Source organism: Brachypodium distachyon, chromosome 1, assembly GCF_000005505.3.
Source record: "Brachypodium distachyon strain Bd21 chromosome 1, Brachypodium_distachyon_v3.0, whole genome shotgun sequence".
In the NCBI taxonomy this organism is placed as follows: domain Eukaryota; kingdom Viridiplantae; phylum Streptophyta; class Magnoliopsida; order Poales; family Poaceae; genus Brachypodium; species Brachypodium distachyon.
In genome coordinates this window covers 42386074-42408076 of record NC_016131.3, presented here as the reverse complement: position 1 = coordinate 42408076, position 22003 = coordinate 42386074, and the positions used below count along the sequence as shown (strand labels likewise).

General features: G+C 45.0%; 2 protein-coding genes and 1 long non-coding RNA gene across 3 annotated transcripts; 2 read left to right on the top strand and 1 right to left on the bottom strand.

Moving 5' to 3' along the window:
- Positions 1 to 5494: 5494 nt before the first annotated feature.
- LOC100841819 (nudix hydrolase 18, mitochondrial) lies at positions 5495 to 6614 on the bottom strand. Its single transcript, XM_003563943.4, has one exon. The coding sequence runs from the start codon at positions 6363 to 6365 to the stop codon at positions 5820 to 5822; it is 546 nt and encodes a 181-aa protein (XP_003563991.1). The 5' UTR covers positions 6366 to 6614; the 3' UTR covers positions 5495 to 5819.
- A 2182-nt stretch (positions 6615 to 8796) lies between these two features.
- Positions 8797 to 11772, top strand: LOC106865820. The gene is made up of 2 exons (XR_001405136.2): positions 8797 to 10721; positions 11449 to 11772. It is a non-coding gene; the product is annotated as an uncharacterized LOC106865820 (long non-coding RNA).
- Positions 11773 to 12747: 975 nt separating this feature from the next.
- Positions 12748 to 19728, top strand: LOC100844635 (condensin complex subunit 3). Its single transcript, XM_003560798.4, has 12 exons — positions 12748 to 13213; positions 13634 to 13837; positions 13923 to 14068; positions 14179 to 14444; positions 15009 to 15094; positions 16436 to 16583; positions 17083 to 17522; positions 17681 to 18195; positions 18273 to 18333; positions 18428 to 18700; positions 18857 to 19118; positions 19211 to 19728. Exons 1-12 carry the CDS (start codon positions 12833 to 12835, stop codon positions 19555 to 19557), a joined length of 3129 nt encoding a protein of 1042 aa, XP_003560846.2. The 5' UTR covers positions 12748 to 12832; the 3' UTR covers positions 19558 to 19728.
- Positions 19729 to 22003: the final 2275 nt, after the last annotated feature.

Genomic DNA, 22003 nt, shown 5'->3' with positions numbered 1-22003 from the left:
TATACCCAAGACAAGCTGAAGGACCAACAAGGAGGCAAACACTTTTTTGCTCTAGACCTTTGCTGGGAAATGTATGTAAACTACATCTCTAAATAAGAATCATTATGTCTTGAGCCGTGCCATGCAGTTCCGTTTTCAGATTGTGTGGTTGCTTGTGAGCTTCTATTTGATGAATAAGAGGTATTGCTATTTCATTTCCTGCTCTTTGATGCTTTACTCGTACTTCTTAGATTGGAAAGTGCTTTAGTTTTTGGCCATCCTGCTCAATACAAAATACAAGTTTTGTAATGGTTGGCAATTTTAAAAACCGTCCAACCTACTTGATCCAACGGTGAAGAAATAAGAAGTACAGAAAAATACTAAAACAAAAATACTAGAAAATACTCCCTCCGTCTTGGTATCTCCTTTAATGAAGGCAATAATTCCCTTTAATTTCTCCGGTAAATCTCTCCTCTGTAACTTGTCCCTTCCACCTTGCCATCTCTGTTGTGGGGCCAAATTAGAATTGGGATCTTAAACAACGCATGTTCTGTTGGCTTTGAGAGATCGGAGAGCACTCAAGGAAGAGAGATCCCAAAATTGATAGCGCACGATGTTTGGCGAGATAATTAAGACGAGTTTGTCGGTTCCCATCGTTACATCTCTCGTTGTCTGAGTGTTTGGCATGGGAGTCACCCCTTGCTGCCTGGGTCTGGCCAGCTCCGCCATGCGCAAGTTTTGCCATCGATGGCGGGGGCTGATGGCAAGCTCAGCCGGCTGGCCGGCTTCCTAGATATCGGAGGCAAAACTCGCCACTTATAACGGCCGTCGTAATTAACTATGTTACATCAGCCGATCGAGCCTTTTGTTACCACTTTACACAAGTAGCCCATAATTACATATCAACGGACATACGACGGGAGTACTGAAAAGTATCAGAAAACGACGGGAGTACTGAAAAGTATCAGAAAAGTTCTGGCCGCAAGTTCTGACGTGGCCACTACTGCCGCTGAGTCTGAAGATGCTTATTTTATGTACGATGTTGGGAAGCTGGTATCAAAGTGATTATCTTCATTCGCGTGCACATACAAGAGATCAATGTTCAGTTATTAATTGATGTTCCCACTTGGCAATTACATGACAGAGGAGGGGTCTTCTTTGGATTATTTCTTTGTTTTGGAGGTTGTGAATTGAAGTTTTGTGGACTCTGCTAGCCGTGTTCCATTTGTTATATTGGATCATTTAATATATCATACATAGATCTACACAAACTTCATTGGTGGATGGCGTGGATTATCGCAACAATTGTCCGGCGCAGTGAAGCACGCTAATTCATCTAGTTCTGTCAAATAGTACGAAAGTATGGTTTGAGAGAAAGCAGGCCAGGGCGAAGCTGGTGTTGATAGCAGCAGCTCCAAGATCAGATAGTAAGACTATGGCCTGCAAGTCCGCAACAAGCGGCGCTAGCGACCCCTATCTGATCAAACAAGCCACACCGGTTTCAGCCTTCTCCGCCCAAGCTAAGCCCCAGATGTGAGTTTGTTTATCTAGAAAATGCATGCGCTTCCCACGTGGTAGTAGCCTCATACATGAAAGACTGATTTTTTTATAACAACGATTTCGCTTTATTTATTCAACAAAACGTATTACAGCCGATGAAAAAACTAAAACGACAACAAAGATTTCGGATAAACTGAAGGTTACATCAAAAAAATTTGAAGTCAACTTCTCTAACTGTGCAAATCGCATCTTGATATTTTTCTAAATCTCTGATGACAAAACAGTAGAAGACCAAACTTGCATAAGCTGGACTAACCTTGTAGGTTTTACTGAGCCGCATGAGCCGCGCACCACAGCGGGTGAGAACTTAATATCGTTGAACGCGTGGTGGCCGGGGACACACCTCTCGCAAGACAGGTTGTCGAACCATTGAATCATCGCCGAACCGATGAGGAAAATGATCAAAATCACGAAATTACGAGCCGTGAGATCCCAAAACTCTATGGAGTTGACCACGATAGCCACGCCAGAACGGGAATGGAGCTGGGAGACCATTAATCCGCACGTCGTCGCCTCCGCCGTTAGGACGTCGCCGCCAAGGACACAGAAAACCTTACAAAGAAGGTACTAAGACGATGCCAGATGTTGATCTGTGGTTCCCCTCACCTCCTAATGGCCAATAGGCTATCGAAGGCGAGGGGAACCGAAGAAGATGGAAACGGGATTTTCTCGGGCGGCTAGGGTTTCTTCGTCTCGTTCCTGCTCACGAGAGTACATGAAATACTGATGATATATACTCATAGGGAGTGTTTGTTTCCTCGCATGGGCCTTGGCCCGCAGCCGAGCTGCAAAAGCAGTCAGTTTGGTTCCCTGCATGGGCCTCAGCCTACACCCGCGCGTGCGACTGCAAAAAATGGACTCTAGCCTGCACGCCAGAAACGCCCGGTTGGGGCATTTTTCTGCTGAAGCATCTCTTTCTCGCCTCTCTCTCTCTCTCTCTCTCTCTCTCTCTCTCTCTCTCTCTCTCTCTCTCTCTTCTCCTTCTCTCGCGAGCTCTGCGGCCAGTGTTGCCGTCCACGAGCCATTCCTCCACGCTCGAGATCCTGCTGCAGTTCAGGCGCCGTTTCTCCTCCGCCGAGATACCGCCGCCTCCGTCAAGATCTTGCCGCCGTCCCTATGAAGATCTCGCCGGAGTTCAGCCGGCGTTCCTGCCCCGTCGCCGCTGACCCTCCTTCACCGCTCCCGTTTCTCCTCCTCCGTTCCCTTTTCTCCTCCCGACGTCTTTCCTCCTCCACTGCTCCCCTTTCTTCTTTGCCGCTGGTGTTCCTGAAGGGGCGCGTAGAGATAAACAAAAAAATTCCTATGCGAACTCCCAAGATCTAGCCGAGGTAGAAGCCCACGAGGATTACCACTAGACGCGCAGTTGCGGATTATCGATGCAGCGCCTTGATGCAGTGCAGTCCCTCGATCCGATCCAGCCGATCCAATCCCGCGATCGTCGAAGTGCTGAACGTACAGCACCTCTGCCGGTATCCACACGTGCGAGGAGGAGCTCCGGCGGCGGACTGCTAGGTCCGGTGCGACGGTTGGACTGAATGGGGCTAGGGTTCTCAACGCATGAGAGTGGCGAACCGTGCCCCTTAGGCATCCCACGCCCCTGCTTATATACCGAGTGGAAGTGGGCTCCAGCACTTGTGGCCCATCCACTCTGCGAGTCCAACTCGCATTGTCAGTCCATTTCCGGTTCGGGTCCAACCTGACCAAATACTTGCTCTCGCTCTTAAGTGTGTGACCCCGCAGGCTCATGGCGACTTGGACACGATTGGAGTCCGACTTTCAATCGATCAATCGGTAGCGGCTCCTAGCAGAACGTGCCGACTCCCAAGTACCATCGAGTCATGACGACGTACCTTCCAATGTGACAGACGTCTTAGTCCCTTTTGCCTCACGATATACCTTGTCGAACTATAGGCGATTAATAGTCATCCCTTTAATAGTTCAACTCTCTTCTCGATCTGTGATATACGATTCATCCGACTAACTCTTAGTCGATCGACCCGGTTAACAGTTAACCGAGTCGCGCATGGCCATGCTTCCCGAATCATATCACTCGAGAGGGCCCAGAGAATATCTCTCCAGTCGGAGGGGCAAAATCCCATCTTGGTTATCCACATCACACAGCTTGATTCTCAGTCAATCCGAACTCTGCCTTTATAACTGCCCTGTTACGGAACAACGTTTGACAGAACCTAAGTTGGTGATCCACAACTCGGATTGTGCGATAACCTCAGGTCTAAGGATTACATTGATTGAGACATGCAAATGACGGCCTACTCATTACATCTCAATATGGGTCAGTCCGACTCGCTAAACTCTTTACCAAGTCCGTGTAAGCTGGAATGACATCACAATGCCCATGACAAGTGGAACCGAGTCATCAGCCAACTTTCACATTAGTCTAGGTTATGTGTCCAGCACAACCTCAATGACTAAGGACAATTTAGTATGAACAACATGAATACATAGTTCCACAATCAAATCACATATTCAATGATACATATCAGATGTTCAAACAAGGACAACTTAATAATCTTTATGAATACATTGGGAATTACATCATACATGATTGCCTCTAGGGCATATTCCCAACAGTTCCTCCTCCAGATGCAATCCCCAACCAAACAGCCAGGTACGGGGACAAGATTGCATCCCAGCTGCTGCAGCGGGGCTGCTACATCGCCAGAGCATTGCATGCCGTCGCCATCAGCCCAACCAAACACACCCATAGGTCAGCCTGGGCATTCGGTCTAACCGAACCGAACGTTCGGTTCTTCGGGTTTTTAGAAAGTTCGGTTCCTCAAAAATCTGGACCGATCGGTTCCTAGTAATATTGAGGACCGAAATATTTTGGAACCGAAAATTCGGTTCGGTTCTCGGTTATACCCGAACAGAACTGAATTAATGACTGACAACGCAAGAGAAACATAATTGTGAAGAAAAATCACCATATCTCTTGCGTCCTGATCCTGGCGAGGCTGGCGCCCTGGATCGATAGCTGTATAGGTAGATCGATCACGATTTGGTAGGAGGCGTTTCCTTTATGGGCTTATGGCCTATTGGGCTTTGGCTAGTGGGCTGGATGGCTGGTACTGGGAAGGAGGAAGAGGACGTATTTTTTCCGGGAGTCATGAATCGGGAGTCTCACCGTTGAGGTGTAGGTAGGGATAATCGGTTCTTCGGTTTTTATCGGTTAACCGAGGGTTGTGACCGAATTAACCGAACAAAGTTCGGTTCTTTAAATTTGCTGACCGAAATTTTAAATGGTTCTTCGGTTTCGGTCCAATCGGCTCCGGTTTTTGGTTTTTCGGTCATCAGCTTCGGTTCCTCGGTTTTTATGCCCACCCTGACCCATAGGTACTCTTGTACCTCCTAGATTGTCATTTTTCGATATGTTTATGCCCAAGCGTGGACAATGTCCTTTCAGCCTTGTTTCACCCGTGATGATCGAATTGTGCCTTGGAAGTGATTTGCTTGTGTTTTTTTTCTTGCCACCTAACCACGATTGTAGATAAACATGACTTTTGAATTCAAATTCAACCAAATGAAATCCCATCAAACATTTGATTTCAACTCTATCAGATGAAATGAAATGAAAATGAGGGTTACCAAACGAATTGTTAATGTTACTTTTCAAGCTTGGTCAGCTGCTTGATAAGGGTGCAGTTTTGTTATTCATTTTTTCTCATCTCAAATAAATAAATAAATAGGCATGACAGTTGACAGAAAAAACCAGCTGGCAAGATAAAACAAGCGGGAAAGTGTGTTCGTTCGCCTGGGTTTAATCATAATTATCTGGATAATTCTAGAGCATGATGTCTCTTGTAACAAAGGAAAAAGAATCCATGGAACACGTTACATTTGCAGGCATTTAAGCAAGATCATCCGCATTTTCCAACAGTGTCACTCCAACCTACTACACTTGCAAGCATCTAAGCAAGTTAAGCGGCAGACTTGATTAAAAGACGTAGCGAATCAAGTTAAAATCATCAATCATTGGCTCCTCCAATTAATTCGGAATCATGACTACAATTTCTTGTATCCCGTACAAATGGATCTCAAAAAATTGGTGAACTATGTGAGATTTACATGCCCGGCGGGAAATCCTCAAACGAGCAGTGCACAAGCTGCGTCACGCTACAATGCACCGCCGATTCGTGTCTTTTACTCGTCCTGCCGCCGCCGCCGCGTGCCGATCCCGACCGGCACGCCCGGGCGGGGCTAAACACGGCGAGAAAACCGGAGACGGAGAGAGAGAAGCAAGGCACGGCAGCGCCGGCGCCCTACAAGGCGGCGTCGAGGAGCCTCATCGGATTGGCCGCGCCGCCGTCGCTGGCGCCGTTGTCGAGGCGGTCGGCGAACCGCTGGAGCGCCTCACGCATCCACCAGTGCGGGCACCGGTCCATGGCCTCGGCCACGGTGACCCAGGCCCTGCCGCGGCCGGACATCTCGGGCCAGCGCTCCAGCTCGTCCGTGACCCGCAGCGGGAACATGAACCCTTCGTAGGTGGCGTCGTACCGGCGGCTGCGGTAGCACCAGCGTCCCAGCGGGGCGCCCGTGATCTCGCCGCGCACGCCGGCCTCCTCCAGGGCCTCGCGCCGGGCCGCCTCGTCCATGGACTCGTCCAGCTCCCACCCGCCCTTGGGGAACATCACCCCCGCCCCGGCCCCCTTCTTCCGCGAGCAGATCACCAGCACCTCCACCTCGCCGTCGCCGTCGCCGTCGCCGCGCACGCGGTACGGCACGCAGCCCACCACGATGCGCCCGCCCGTGCTCGCGCTGTACCTCTGCAGATCGCGCCCCTGCCTCGCCACCATCGCCACCGCCATGGATCAATCAATCAATAAGCTGTCACGCCAGAGATTGGATTGCTCAACAGCGATCGGTCGAGCTCCTCGAGGAATTAACTGAAAGGGATTCTTCTTTAAATAGTGAGATCGGTCGCGCTATGTTTGGATTTGAGAAGGAGGAGGAGCTGGATGGATTTGAATTAACTGAAAGGGATTCTTCTTTAACTGCCAGTAGAAGGAGGAGGAGCTGGATGGATTTGAGGCAGACGAGCAGGGGATTGTTGGGTATTAATAGGATGTGGGTGCAGTTTGGTTGTTGTTGTGGTTGGCAGCGACGTCGTTGCCGAGTGAGGGAACGTGACAAAAGGTGGGCAGGACCGCAGCAGCTGGAGCACGCCTGGACAGGGTGCATAAGCCATGTTGCGTATCGATCTGCTTAATTCGATGCCTGTTTTGGGCAGTGTGGCTTGGAGATTCTGGCGCGTGTGTACATGTGCATGCTGTTTTTGATGCTCGGAGGATCTAGAGCTATTTGACTTTCGCAGGTCGGCTAAAGTGGTTTCCATGTTCTAGTTACCGGGACTGACAGATCCTCTTTCTAGAAGCATGGAAATGTTTGGTTGCCGGATTTTCTGCTCTGTTTTAAATAAACCTTTTGTGTTGCTGATTCAACGATGAACAGAAACTGCTTATAAGAAGAGAAAGACCTTGAATAGGTGCACATACTGTACTACTTTCCATTCTTTTGTTTCTTGTTCTTCTTTCAACGAAAAGGTTTCTAGAATATGATTGATATTCAATTATTTTAAATCAAGTCTAATAGAATATGATTGATATTCACAATTACTATTGTTACATTTTGCTCTCCCTACTTGAAATTCTTGGAAATTTTAACACTAGTAAGTCTAAACTTGCAATCTTTAAGGGTCCATAAGTTTTGGCGTAGTTTTAGGTCAGCAATCTATGCATAATGATGGACAAAAAGATTCTGTTGTTTTCTGTCCATACGATTGATCCGATCCCCTCATCGTGGTCCATGGACCGCGCGCACGCAAGCTGGCGAAAAGTCAGGACAAGGCGGGGATCAAGCGCGTAGGCGAGAGCATATCCGGCTTCGCAGCTGCTTCTCCACCCATCTCCCCTATCTCTTTTCTCTCTCTGCAGTCAGTCTCCCGGACGGCGCTCGCGTCGGACTCCTCCTCTTCACGCGCCAAGCCTCCGCGCACGCGCTCCCCACTCTTTTCGTCCACTCCTCCCCGCCTCTCGCTCGTGCACCACCTAAAACACACTTTGTTAATTCATATATCCGGCCCCTAAAAAACTTCCAAAAGTCCATCCTTTTTCCACTGCCCTCCCTTCCATTTCATGTGTGCATCGCTTAGCTTAGTTAGCTCGTAGTAGTTGGCTCTCGCTGGGTGCCACCAACACCAAGGTCGTATTCTATCGTCCGAAATTCCGAATCTATTTTTATCATCTCCATCGTGGTACACCATGCATCATGCATGCGCCAATAGCTGCACAGATTCTTTTTTCTGAGAAAAGCTTGTGAACGGCTAAAAGATTTATAGGGGAGTGACAACTGACACGTCACCTCTATTTCAGTCAACACAGTGGAGGACTGGAGGTTGCGGTCAGCCCGTGGGTGTGTACACGTGAAAAGTAACTTTGCCCCTATGGCGCTGGTGATTGGGGGCTGGCTCTTGTTTGGACTTTGACGTGGCAGAGGGCACTCCACTACCACGCTTGGCGGCGCCGCTGGTTTGCTAAGGTCGGCGGTGGATTATTGGGAAAATTTGTGATCGAGTCTGCTGACTGGCGTCGGTGCTGAATCTGTCGCAGGCGCTGACCTCGAGTTACGAATGCCTCGTGACACACAGGTGGATGGTCGATCCGGAGAGTCCAGTCAATGCATGTGCTTGCGTGGCCGAGTAAAGTCTCCGCCTTGGCTTCTTCTTCTGACGCAAACGCATGGAATGGCATGGCACGGCAGCATGGGGCGGCCGGCCGACCTCTGACATGGCCGGCGGCAGCCATTATTATCGTCATGCATGGCATGGATCCCAATGGATCGATGTCACCAACCACGAGAAGGTTTGACATTAGCGGCAGTTGATTAGAGTATTTGTTCATTTACCAGCAGAGAACTAGACCCGGGAGTAGCTGCAGCGCACCGAAGTGTAGTTGCTGACGCGCGGGTTAATTTAGTCGCGTGTGTCATTCATGTTTGATGATAAGAAAAAGAGGTGGTGTCGTGCACGGACGTAGCCCGTTTTATTCATTTTCACGGCTAAATCAAAGTAAGCCGACACGCTAAGTACACGTTTGTTTGCATGCAGATTCACAGCTCATCCTACGCGCTGTACAACGCAACGTGCTCAGGTACGTACGTACTTGACCACGGGAAGAGCCGTAGGCAAACAGCTAGCTGCTAATTAATATTTATGGCCCCAGCACTTCCAGAAGATCAGGAAGTCGCGGATCAAAACGCCACGCCCACTCGCTCTCGCTCTGGGACCAGGATTTCCGCCACTGAGACTTACGAGTCACTGTACCGCGAGAGGCAGCCAGCGCCGACGTCTCGTTGGCCCCCGCCGCCAAACCAGGAATTGGTCTTCTGAGAGCATTTCTACTGGTAGAAATCAGGAATTGGAATTCAAATATCTCTCACCGTGGACCGATCCGCCCGCGTCCGCCTGGTTGCGGAGCCTGGGCTTGGCCGCCGGTCACGGGGGCTATCTCCCCGGATCCGCCGCCCCATCCTCCCGGCGTCCCTGCCGCCCTCGACTCCCTCCCCCGCGCGCAGCCCATGACTCCCTCCATCACCGCCGCCCGCAACTCCCTGCACCGTCGCCCCGATTGCCTCCCCCGATCTCGGAGTCCGGCCCATAAGGTGATTTTTTTTTTCAAATGATGTTGCTTGTGATGTCAATTTTGCAAATGGTAGTTATTGATGTTGTTGAATTTTGGAAGTGGAATGCAAATGGTAGATGAATGGGAGATGAATATATGCTCATTGTTGCTATTGTATTATGGATTTGGTATGTTTGATTTGTAATATGTTGACATGTGGAGTTTAATTGAGGTGATTTGGGCAATAGGATGCGAGTTAGAAAATTTTAGGGGGCAGTTTTTCTCATGTTGGTGGAGAGAAAAACTGTGAAGGACAAAAAACTAGGTTTTCTCACTCCTAAAAACCCGTTTTCCTCCTCCAGTTTTTTTTTATGCTGGTAGAGATGCTGTAAGCCTGTCGCCAAGCGCTGGTTCACGTCGCGCAATCTGAAAACAGTTCAACTTGGAATTTGAGATACGTTCGGGCGCCGGCAGATCAAATTTGAGGTTCAACTATGAATCCAGACTTCTGGTGAGACCAATAGTTAACTCAAAGAGTTCAGGCTAAACTCTGAGTTCTAGCGAGCAAAACTAAATACTACTACATCTATCACCAGCGGTGGTGTAACCAGGATTTTAAGTCAGGATGATCCAATCGGTAGAAATTTATAAATATAACATGCTAAAATATTTTTCCGGCCACACAATATCAGGTACCCCCAGTGCATGTCGCATGCCCTGGTCGCCTACGTGCCATGTCGCTGAGCTCTCCGCTCGCTAGAGTTCTGAAATTGGAAATGATGATACACTATGTTTAAGTATTTGAGTTGAAAATGGTGCAATCAGGATCAGTGAGAACATATGGCTCGTATAAGAAAAAAAACGCAGCATTAGATAAAAAAGGTTGTAGGCTCAAAAGTTAGCAACCTAGACACTGGACGGCTGTTTTTTTTAGAATGACAGTCTGTCTAGCTTTAGAGTTTACGGAATAGTAGTTTGTCTAAAGCAACATATAAGTTCCTAAACTTCTTTTTTTCCTTGTTCTATTTAGAAATATGTGCGAAACAATTGCCATGTCATACGTGGCTGCAGTGAGTTTCGTGAGCAACCCAACCTCTATGGTTGAAAGTTGAGTATCAAGTTTGTTGGTTTAGAGTTATGGACCAAAAGTGTAGTTGGCTTAAATAGCTTCTTCTTTTCTCCTTTTTAACACTTAGTTTTAATTTATTTTTGCTGAAGTCACCACGTGCATAGTTGCAAAGTTTGCCTATGTGTGCTAATAACAGATATTTGAATGGGCGAAAGTTCTCGGGGAAGCCTTGTTTTTTTCAATATGGGCCGCGGAATCTATGCAATAAACCAGAAAAAAGATACTCCCTCCATACCGAATTAACTAACGTGGATTTGTATAAAAGTCCATGTCAGTTAATTCAGGACGGAAGGAGTATTTTCCTTCTTCTTGGGAGCAGGGCCTTGCAAGGACAACGACCTAGGTGGAAATTTGAGGAAGATCGGACGACCAAGAATGTCTAGAACGACGATCGAGAGCGCAGATGGCATGAGAAGGTTGGAAATGGTGCTCTTTTGTTGTCCTTAATACTCCCCCCGTCTCAAATTAAGTGTTGCACCTTTAATGTACTTACGCATTAAAACGTATCTAAATACATGCATATCTAGACAAAATTGTGACATTAAGGGCACTCCCAATTCATCGTATCTTAAAACTGTATCATATGCATTAACACATGTTTAGATACAACTCCTCCAATGGTTTGTATATTCTTAGTGGTGTATCTAAATAAGCTCTTATTTATTATGTTTTGTGAGAGAGAAGTTATGATTTTTCTTGGGTTTAGCGCTAAGAGTAGTATCAAGATTAAGATATCATGACTCTCTCTTTCTTTATTAAATAGAATGCCACATCAGATTTTGACCTAGATGGCATATTAAGATACGGTACATGGTGGAGCATTGGGACTGACCTAATATGAGACAGAGAAAGCATATCTTATGTTAATTCTACCTTCAAATGCACACGAAAAGATTGTGCGATTGAGATTGGTAGCCTAGAAAACATGTGTGATATCATGACCATAGATGCATCCAAGATACTATTACTTTTAAACAAGATGCATCCAGGATATGTGCTGCTAGTATATATTAATCTGATGCGTCATTTGGCATCTAGTTACCTAACGATTTGTTGTTTTTCATGTTAATCGTGGTTTTACCCACACACAAAATGTTAATTGTGCTTGCTAGCTTGAAAATGACTCATTTCTCACTTTTTTAGGACCTAATCCACTAAATAATAATATCTCTTGAGTGGACACGTGTGACTGTTCGTGATGAAGTCCCTCGCGAGAATACTTTTGCAAAGATCTGGATCAAATACTACAAAAATGAAAAAAAAAGGCATAGCAGTCCAGTGAATGTGATGCAAGGCCTGCAGCGGTGATTTTAGAGCAATCAAAGCGCTGCGAGTCAGCATGTAAGCTCTTTTATGATTAGGTGAAAATTATTTGTAGCTGTAAACGTACTATTGCTTCTCTATCATTGTAACGTGTTTCTGGAAGAAATGATAAGAAGTATGCGCTCTAGATTGTTTGATGCACTACCAGACTGATCTGGTGAAATGTTTGTTGATACCACGAAATTGGTGATGCCTTCACTCATTCGCTGTTAAACACGCAATTATTATCATCTCCCTTTGTGGCCCTGTCTCTGTCAAGAGTTCATCATCAGATGTTTATTAAGCACACGCCCTTATCCAGCTGACGATGAAAACCCCAGAATCCAAAGAGTACTTCACGACTAACGCGACACGGTTCTAGTAGTAATGAAGTAATGATGAAGGAGTAGCTATCAGGAATCAACACGCTGGATGGAATGGATGATCGACGAGATCGATGGTGATGTTTACCAGCGTTACATCTTGTTACTGTTTGTTACTGTGATCCTAAATTCTTAATTCAAATTTGCCTAAATATTGATGTATCTATTCTTAAAAATCGTTTAGATAATGTAATATTTCGACAACAATTTAAAATCTCATGGAGTACGTACTCACTGGCACTGGCACTGCCGTCCAGGCCGGTCAACGGTCAGCCCTCGAGGATTGACCGGTTCAACTGCGAGGTACAGCTTCTTTTGGAGCTGGAATTAACTGTAACCAACCAGTTGTTCCTGTGGTCGAAATGCGTGTCAACTACTGGAGTTGATATCGACGCCACTGCGTAGATTCAACAGTCAGCACAGCGAGCAAGGACATACATGACCTGGCGTTGCAATTCTTTTGACACTTGCTGACTCACACAAGGCCCGGTGAGAGCGACGGGATCCTTGGATCAAAGCAAGGTCGATGTCCGCCTGCTGGCCCGGTAGCCCATAGAGCAATGCAGGTTGGAACAGCTCATAATTAGGCCGTTTCTGGGCCTACTGGTGACCCCATACTTGTACATTCTAGCCCACAACGATCTTCCACAAGAAAAAACCCAAAACCCAAAAGGAACTTCTAGTTCTCTCTCTCGGTCTCTCCACGCCCACGGGCCACGGCCACGGCGTCTCGCTCTCGCGTCGGGCGGATCCGCTCCAAAATCCATTCCCCTCTCCGCAATTCAAATTACCCCTACCAAACCCCAGAATCCCCATCTCCAATCCCAGCTTCTCCCAGCACCATGTCGCCCGCCGCGGCCGTCGCCGGCGGCGCCGACGAGACCAGGCGCCTCGCAGGCGAGGTGGCGCGCGTGCTCAACGATTGCCGCCCCTCCCTCGCCGCGCACCCGCGCAAGCTCCGGGAGCTCTCGGCACTCCGCTCCTCCTCCTCCTCCGGCGGCCTCTTCCTCCCCGCCTTCTGCACTGCCCTCACCCCGCTCTTCGATATCCTCCGCCGCTCCCCAGCCTCCGACCGCGTTGCTCGCTTCGCGGCGGCGTTCGCCTCCACCACCGCCGCCGGGGCCGGTGACGGATTCCTCGAGGGGTTCCTCCGCTTCCTCCTCGCCGGCTCCGCCGCTGCTCACCGGCCCGCTCGCTTCCGCTCCTGCCAAATCATCTCCGAGGTGCGTGGGGAAAAGTTGTGAGGAGTTTTCTCTTCATTTAAGAGCTACTCCGTACTTCAATTCCTATGGATGCGTGCAATTTTCGGCGAACTTCGGTTTACATTACTATTCGAGGAACTTATATAATCGCTGTTGCAGGCAAAGATTAATGTCGTGTTTGATTCTGCACTTCTTAGCTCGAATCTAAGTTTGAACTGATTGTAGGCATTCAATCAATAAAATGTTACTTAGTGAGCTAAAACCCTTTGGTACCTGCAGACTCCATGCAGTTTTCTTGCAGTGAATTGGTCGTTTATTTTAGTGTTTTCATTTGGTTGCAAAGAAGATTCTAATTTGATCAGTTCTTAACTCAAGTAGTCTGTGAAGAGTACCATGCCACCTAAAATACTTAATCCCTGACATTTGCAATTCTTCTCGTAGATTATAATGCAGTTGCCGGATGATGCTGAGGTGAGCGATGAGATTTGGGATGAAGTGATTGATGGCATGAAGATTAGGGTTCGAGATAAAATCCCTGCAATTCGTTCTTTTGCTGTTCGCGCATTGTCTCGTTTCGCGGTTGACGAAGAGGATGGTGGTATTATTGATACCTTTCTTGACACCCTCAAAAAAGAACAAAACGCGGTATGTCAGATCAATTCGGTATCCCTAATATGAATTTTGGACTCTTTGTTCTTGCATCTGATGGAGGCCTTATTCATATGTGAAGGAGGTTCGGAAAACAATTATTTTGTCTCTTCCTCCATCAAATGCTACATTGGAGTTAATCATTGAATCAACGCTTGACACTAGTGAACCAGTTAGAAGAGCAGCATATTCTGTGCTTTCAACTAGATTTCCTCTGCAAAGTCTTAGGTGAGCAGTTCTGTTCATTGGAAGTAGAGAAGATCAATTGACCATTTCCTATGTATAAAATGCACAACCTTTACCATGTGAGTGCATTGATTTCTTTTATTTTGGTTCAGCATCAAGCAGAGAACAGCTCTCCTGCACAGAGGTCTCTCTGATAGGTCTACATCTGTGAACAATGAATGCTTGAAGATGTTGAAGGATGAGTGGCTTGTAAAGTATTGTGGTGGAGATGTCATCTCCCTTCTCAGGTTTCTTGATGTCGAGACTTATGAGTCAGTTGGAGAATCTGTGATGGGGGTGCTTCTGAAGGATGGTGCTGTGCGAGTGCAAGATGGGCAGACTATTAGGGAGTACTGTACGTCAAATACTGAGGACGAAGGTAAGTTTGTACTGAATTGCATGCGCCTAATGAGTTCACCCAAAAGCCTATGCTGATGGGGAAATGAAGACAATATATTTCAACACTCTTAGGCCTTAGGCGTGGGATCGATGTAGGCCACGGACATTATTGTAAATACCGCATTGGCCTGGTCTTGAACTGACCTCTTGGATTTTGTACCCTATTGAATTGGATGCACTGAACAAGTTCATCCAAAAGCCTAGCTGATGGGGAAGGGCAATATATTTCAACAGTCTGAATAAAACCACAGTCCTTTTTCTGATATATGTAGTATTTGCAGATTTTTGTTTGATTATGCTCTTGGTAATATCTGAACTGTGAGATGGGCATGTGGTTGCACTTCAATGAAATAAGTAAACCTGCACCAATAATGTAAGCACAGCTAGACCAAAATTATGTTATTTTCTCAAAATAAATAAATCTTATTACAGTGTATGCCAGAAGTTTCAATTTATCTGGTTCATAAATTATTTTTGTTTCTCATCGTAATTCTTCTACTTCTGTACGCTAGCTGATATCATCATCTCTCTATATTTCAATCAGAACAAGTTTCCAATATTAAGCTCATGGATGCTGAGGTTGCTCTTTACTGGAAAGTCATGTGCAAGCATTTGCAAGCTGAAGCTCAGGTAAGCAACCACATTTATTAAATTATTGTTTCTGGTACTCCTGCAAGAATATAGTGATGCATGTACACATCTTTGTTCTCGGTTGTTCAACCTTACAAGCACACCTAGAAATCACTTAATCATGGTGTTCTGAGACGGGATCCGTGAGAACGAGAAAAGTAGCTTACCCTCCAATGGCACCGTGGATACTATAAATGAGCAATATTGTCCTTTGAAATATCATAATTTTGCCAGATAATATAAATATACTATATACTACAGTATGGTCAAAGTTGTGATTTGGAGACCGTGTTGATAACTTGATACACACGACTATTTTGTGATTGGATAGAGTAACATTTACTCCCTCCATTCCTCAAAATAAGGCGTGAAGTTGTCTTTCAAAATTCCTTTGAATAGGGCGTGATTCCCTTCTTCCGTGAGTGCTAGAAGTTGCATTAAGTGCTGCACTTGCATGCAGTCAATGAGCATACACGTTGCCAGATTAATTAGGAAATTTACAATGTGGGTAGCCAACCAGCGGAATGGAATGCACGAGCAGTGAGGAGATTAATTAGGGGTCTCCTCCTCCTTGGTCTTAGCAAAAAGAAATACACGCCTTGTTTAAAGGAATACAGGGAGTAGTATTTAATATGAAATTATGAATTGGTTACAGAATGGTCCCGAGCAAACATCATTTGTCATATGTCAAGGATTTCCTACATGTTGTGATGTCTCATAACCAAATGTTCGGAAATTTGGGTGATGAAAGGACTAATAGTGATCGCGATTACCACCTTGCCATATTGTTGCTGGATGTTTTTTTAGATCAAAGGCTCACACCCTGTTCCATCACATAGAAATGAAACCATATTCAGTTAAGCTCCTTGCAGCCTTAACAGGCAACCCAAAACCCAAGTCTGAAGAGCTCCAAAACAGAGACTGGGTCTTAACAGGGAGAACAGCTCCAACAGAAACAACAATTACAGAACAAGGCCACATCTCTCGACAGTCTTGTCCTTGAAGATCTTCGGAGTACCCGGCATCAGAGTAACAGACACTTTGCGTTTCTTCAGAGGGGCCCTAGCCAGGGAGCCTCCAGGGTTTTCCTCTCCATGAGCTGCAGGCACTTGTCCATTGTTGCTGGTGTAGTTTTTAACGAGTTTGAAGTAACATATTTTCTGTTATTAATACTTATACTCAAAGAAAATAACTTGGATTCAGCACAGAGTCAAGGTTATGCTACTGATACTATCTTGTTGTAGATGAAAGTCAAACGAGAAAGTTAAATTTAGTATCAATGGTTTGTTTGGTTGATGAAACACTGAACCAGACTGTAAAGGGTCTGTGATTATTCTTCAGGTCAAAGGCTCGGAGGCTGCAACAACTACAGGCACAGAGGCAGCAGTATATGCTTCTGAGGCTTCAGATAAAAATGATCTTCTTGATGCTGTCCTTCCTAGCACAGTTGCTGAGTATGTTGGTTTGGTCAAAGCACACCTTTCAGCTGGTAAGCATGAATTATGTCCTACTTTTTAAACTGTCCATTGAGTGAATGTTCAAGAGACAGGCTCGCCAGTTCAGTGGTGCAACTGCTGGCTGAACCGGACAAACTGCGGTTCAGTTATATCACATTGAATTGATATTCATATTATTATATGTCAATTTCAGTTTGTATTCTCTGGAGACAATATATTATTTTACTTGCAATACTATAAGAAAAATTAAGTAGCCCAGGTAGCAACCTTCTGGGTATGCATTTCTTGGTGGGTCCAAGTACTGAGCTCGATTCCTGGTCATGTCACTGGATTTTCTTGATATTTTGTCATCATTTAGCCAAACCGGACAGGGCCCTGTGCCAGTTCCGGTTTTTTCCATTCGAGCTTCTGGTCTGTTCTGATTTCTACAACTATGATTATGATGTGCTGCCTTTTTTTCCTTGCAGACAACAGAAATTGAGTGCTCACTCATATGCACAAATTGATTTCCACCTACTTGTTCCATTTCAGGACCAAGCTATCACTTTGCGTCACGGCAACTATTATTGCTTGGTGGAATGCTTGACTTTTCTGATACCATGAACAGGAAAGTTGCAAGTTCATTTCTGTATGAGCTTCTGATCAGACCTCTTGAACACGAAGTTGATGAAGATGGAAACCAGATTGCCATAGGAGATGGCGTGAGCCTTGGAGGGGACAGGGAGTGGGCCAAAGCAGTCTCGGAATTGGCGAAAAAAGTTCATGCTTCTATTGGTGAATTTGAAACGGTGATTGCCACAATTGTTGAAGAATTGGCCAGACCATGCAGGGAGAGAACTGCTGATTTCATGCAATGGATGCACTGTCTCGCGGTGACAGGTCTTCTTCTGGAGAATACTTCAACTCTACGTTCCCTGAAAGGCAAGGCGATTGCGCCACCTGAACTGCTTCAAGCTTTGTTACTTCCTGCAGTAAGTCTGATCATTTTGCAGTCCCTAGGTGTATAGTACTTCAGAATTTTAGATCCTAATATTATATGGATATTCTAGGTACCAAGTACATATGATCTTAATGTTCATCAATTCAGCACTGGTTCTGAATTTGTTCCCCTGGATCTTATATCATGCAGGCAAAGCAGAATCATGTTGATGTTCAAAGGGCTGCTTTAAGATGCCTTTGTCTTTTTGGCTTGTTAGAGAATAAACCAAGTCCAGAGTTGGTGAAACAGTTGCGTGTATCATTCATCAATGGACCTGACCTGGTTAGTGCCATGGCATGCAAAGCCATGATTGATCTTGTGACTTGGCATGGTCCACAAGAAGTAGATCAAGCCATTGGAATTGAACCATCTGATCCTCAGTATGAGAAGACTCAGTTCACTAATGTGGACATCTCAGATTTGAATGATGATGATCTAAGCATTGGAGCCCTTGATATTCTATTTTCTGGATTTCATAAAGATGACTGGGAGTTTAGCCTAGAAGGTGATAATCATGATAATGTCCCGACCATTCTTGGAGAAGGTTTTGCAAAAATTCTTCTTCTGAGTGAGAACTATGCAAGCATATCGGCAGACTTGCATCCTGTTATCCTAGCTCAACTTGTAAGATTATATTTCTTGGAGGAAACAAAAGAACTCGGAAGGTCCATTACTCATTTTGCACCCTATTTTTCCTTTCAGTTCTTTCTTGCAGCTCCTTGACATGCATTTCTTTTTCCAGATTGAAACAGTGTCTGTCTGTCTTCTTTCTGCATTATCCATCCCTTTCAGAGAAACACAAGGTAAGTTAAAAAGACATACTGTACCATGATTTCCAGATATTATTTTGAAAAGCTTTCAAACTAAAGCTACTGACTGTAATTATTCTTTTTATAGAGGTGTGTCTCTAGTGCATTTGTACCTCTCATGAGAGCCATGTGGCCAGGTATATACGGTAATGTTGGTGGTAGTGGACCTATTATTTCCAAAAAGCGCAAATATGCAGCCCAAGCTGCTCGCTTTATGGTTCAAATGGTACAAGCTCCTATGTTTTCGTCGGAGACTACAGAGCAAGCTACTACGAGCTCTGAAAGCCTTTCGAGTTCACCAGATTCGTCTAGCAATTTTGACATCAGTGAGGAAGGGCTTGCCATCCGTATTGCAGTAGAGGTACTGCAAAATGCAAATACCTCTCAGAACCTACACATGCTTCTATAATTCTGTTGTGACTTTGCGAGAGACTGAACAAAACATCCATTTCATCTGTTATCTCATGCCATTAAGTCGTGTGCAAAAAGCTGATATCAAACTCTTTAAATGTTCTAGGCGGCAAATTTCCAAGATAAGAAGAGCGCACCTGGGAAAGCATATGCGTTCGCTTTGTGCAAGGTTGCTGTACTTCTAAGATTCCGCCAATCAGAACAGAAGGCCATCAAGTGCATGAGAGGATTGGTAAATACGTTGGCTGCTTCGGCAGTTTCTGATAAGGACCTTTTGAAGGAGCTCGGTCAAATGGCATCAAGGCTTAAATCACTTGATGAGTGCCCAGAGGAGGAACTGCCACAAGATCAAGCTGACGCCATATTCAGTATGCCCATCAATTCGCATCATACACGTATTAACAGATAGTCTATTCGGTAACCTCTCATTCCTAAGGATATGCATGTCTTATTGTCTCAGAGAAACTCGGATTGGATGGTATCAAGTTGGACACTAATCCGGTGGTGCCACCAACGCCAGCACCGCGGTCAGTCCGGGCTGCTCCTGCCCGGAGAAGAGCTAGACGCGTGGCATCGTCCAGCGATGACAGCTGCACAGGTGGTGAAGGAGAGAGCTTGGATGCAACATCCGTGAGGAGGGTTCTGGCCACTCCTAGTGTGACCGCTGCACGTTCTCAGAGAGCAAGCAAGACTGCTGCGCTGAGCAAGATATCGGCAAAGCCTACCGTGGCTTCTTCTGACAGTGAACTAGACGACCAGTCCAGCGTGACAACTGATGACGATCCCTCCCACGAGCAGTCATCTTAGTCACTTGTAAACTGGGTTTCTTTTTGCTGGGGTTCTTGGCCGTAAGAATCCAGTAATTGTTATTTAATATGATGATGACATAATGCCGTCCTACACTACCACTATGTATTGTTTATTGGAACCAGTAGCTGCTATGAAATTCATTTGCTTGCCCTCTAGCAAAGTTTAAAAGTCTGCTGTGCAATTTTCATAGATTCTGTTAATGGATCAATGAAAATAAGCAAAGAGCTCTATTAGACAAAAGATTTGCACATTCACGCTAGTGTTTATCATTTGTCAAAATCAGGTATATGATATTCGGTGTGAACACATGGAAAATACCAATTTTGACAAGGAAACAAGAAAAACTCAATCTTAATGCATGATTAGCATTCAAGCAACAGAGCAGAACAAGCATCTGTAGCTTAGTAATCATCCAACTCTATGAAAAGCCAATTTCTAAAAGGAGAAATGCATCTGCAGTCACTGAACACATCCATGATTCAATTTAGTCAATGTATTCGGAAAACCAAAATTTACGTTCACTATCTCCATAATTATACGTATTTTTCTGAGGTTGCAGATTCTGATTGGCATGTCCTTGTACACGATAGCGTGCCTCTCTAGGCAGCTTGTCACCAATCCTTGAGAAGATATCTCAGCTACCGATGTGCAGTAGCACCGCTAGGAAGTTTTTAAAGAGTTCATAAGATATGTTTCTATAATCCCACAAAAAACTGAAACCTAAATTCATTATACACATAGAGAAACAAAAAGAAAAATCCATATCTCAATAGTGTCACAAAAAGAAATTCCCGACATGGAATTTTATAGATTCTTATATAAATTAACGTCACTTATTTTGGAATGGAGGGAGTACAAAATTGGATTTGTCCTTTTTGTTTCTCTACGTGTGTTACGAATTTGTATTTGAAATTTTATGGGATTATATATCTTATGAAGTTAACTATTTAAAAAAAAACTTTCTAGGAATGATACTGTGGCATTGGTAGCATGGTAACGCATAAAGAGACGATAGCATGAGTGTCCTTTTGAGGTTGGAAGACACATGAATAGGATGGCACGGATTAGGAACACCAAAATCATCAATAGAGTTGTTTGGCTGCCCAACAAGAAAACACATGGATTTTGTAGAGAGACTGAAAACACATGGATTTTGTACAGAAATTTTCCAAGAGGTTAAACCTCTTCCCATAAATCCTACTCCCTCCGTTCCATAAAGATTGGCACGGCTTTGTACTAGAACTAGTTCGAAGCCGCTTCAATCTTTATGGAACGGAGGGAGTATATAATTGAAGTGCAGAGAAACAATCCCCCGAACTTGCACTGTTCAGATTCAGATCATACTTGCTTTGTAATCGAGCATTTCACATGTTGAAGCAAATAAAATCCATCTCTTATTTAGAAACTTACAATCCTGCATGGACGCATCAGTCAGCGACATCGAGAAACTGGGCATCATCCATCTCAACGATGTCCACCATCCACAAAGGATGTAGTTGTCAGTATTACACCGACACGGTGCTGAGGCATGAATACATGATCCTGATCCTACCAAATTTCCTCTCGTTGTTCAGACAAAATGAAATGCCTTCACAGGTAGCGGGTGAAAATCGAGACGCCAGAAACATGTAAATGTAATGATGTACTGACTGATTCCCAAGAGATGCATAAAAAGACCAGTCGCTTTCTTGTTAGGATCGACAGAGATAGATAATACCGACAGACGAGCGTTTCCAGTTCATCAGTCATCAGACGGCTATGGTTGAAGCGAAGCTGCTGTCAAAGCAGTAACTATGAGCTCACTATTCATCGTAAGGTTATTTTCGCGCACTAGCCATTAAACTCTGCACCGGAGTATATAAAGCCATCGAAGCTAATGACATCGTAACAGAGGGTTCTCTTTCAATTTATCCCGAATTCTGCTCGAATTTGATCTGATGTGCTTAGCAAATTCATCAATCGACGACTCGCCCCCATACATTCTATTAATATTGAGAACAACGTTCTGCCTTTTTTTATTCAAAAATAAAGTATAGAAGATCGTTACAATCAAAACGTTCTCAATAAAACTAAAAGCTCCATCATGGACCATGATTCTTTGAACTCGTGCCTCTATATCCACCCTTGGCATCACTAGTATTTGATGATTTTTTATGCAGAATATCATGCTTGCATAAATTAGAGTAACCCTCATAGATTTCGAAAAACCACATGACCTATCCACCTAAAAAGTATAAACCTAATATTGTTAGACACACCATGGCCGTCAGACACACCACTGCGAAAGACAAGTTTTGAAATAGTTGTTGTGAATCGACAATAAAAAAGACAAAAAACACACAAAACGACAAAGTCTCCAGATTCATGAACTCTCGTAATTTTCATTTCTAGCAAATGCATTAGAAAACAATTTACGCAATTTTGAGCGGGGGACTGCTAAGAT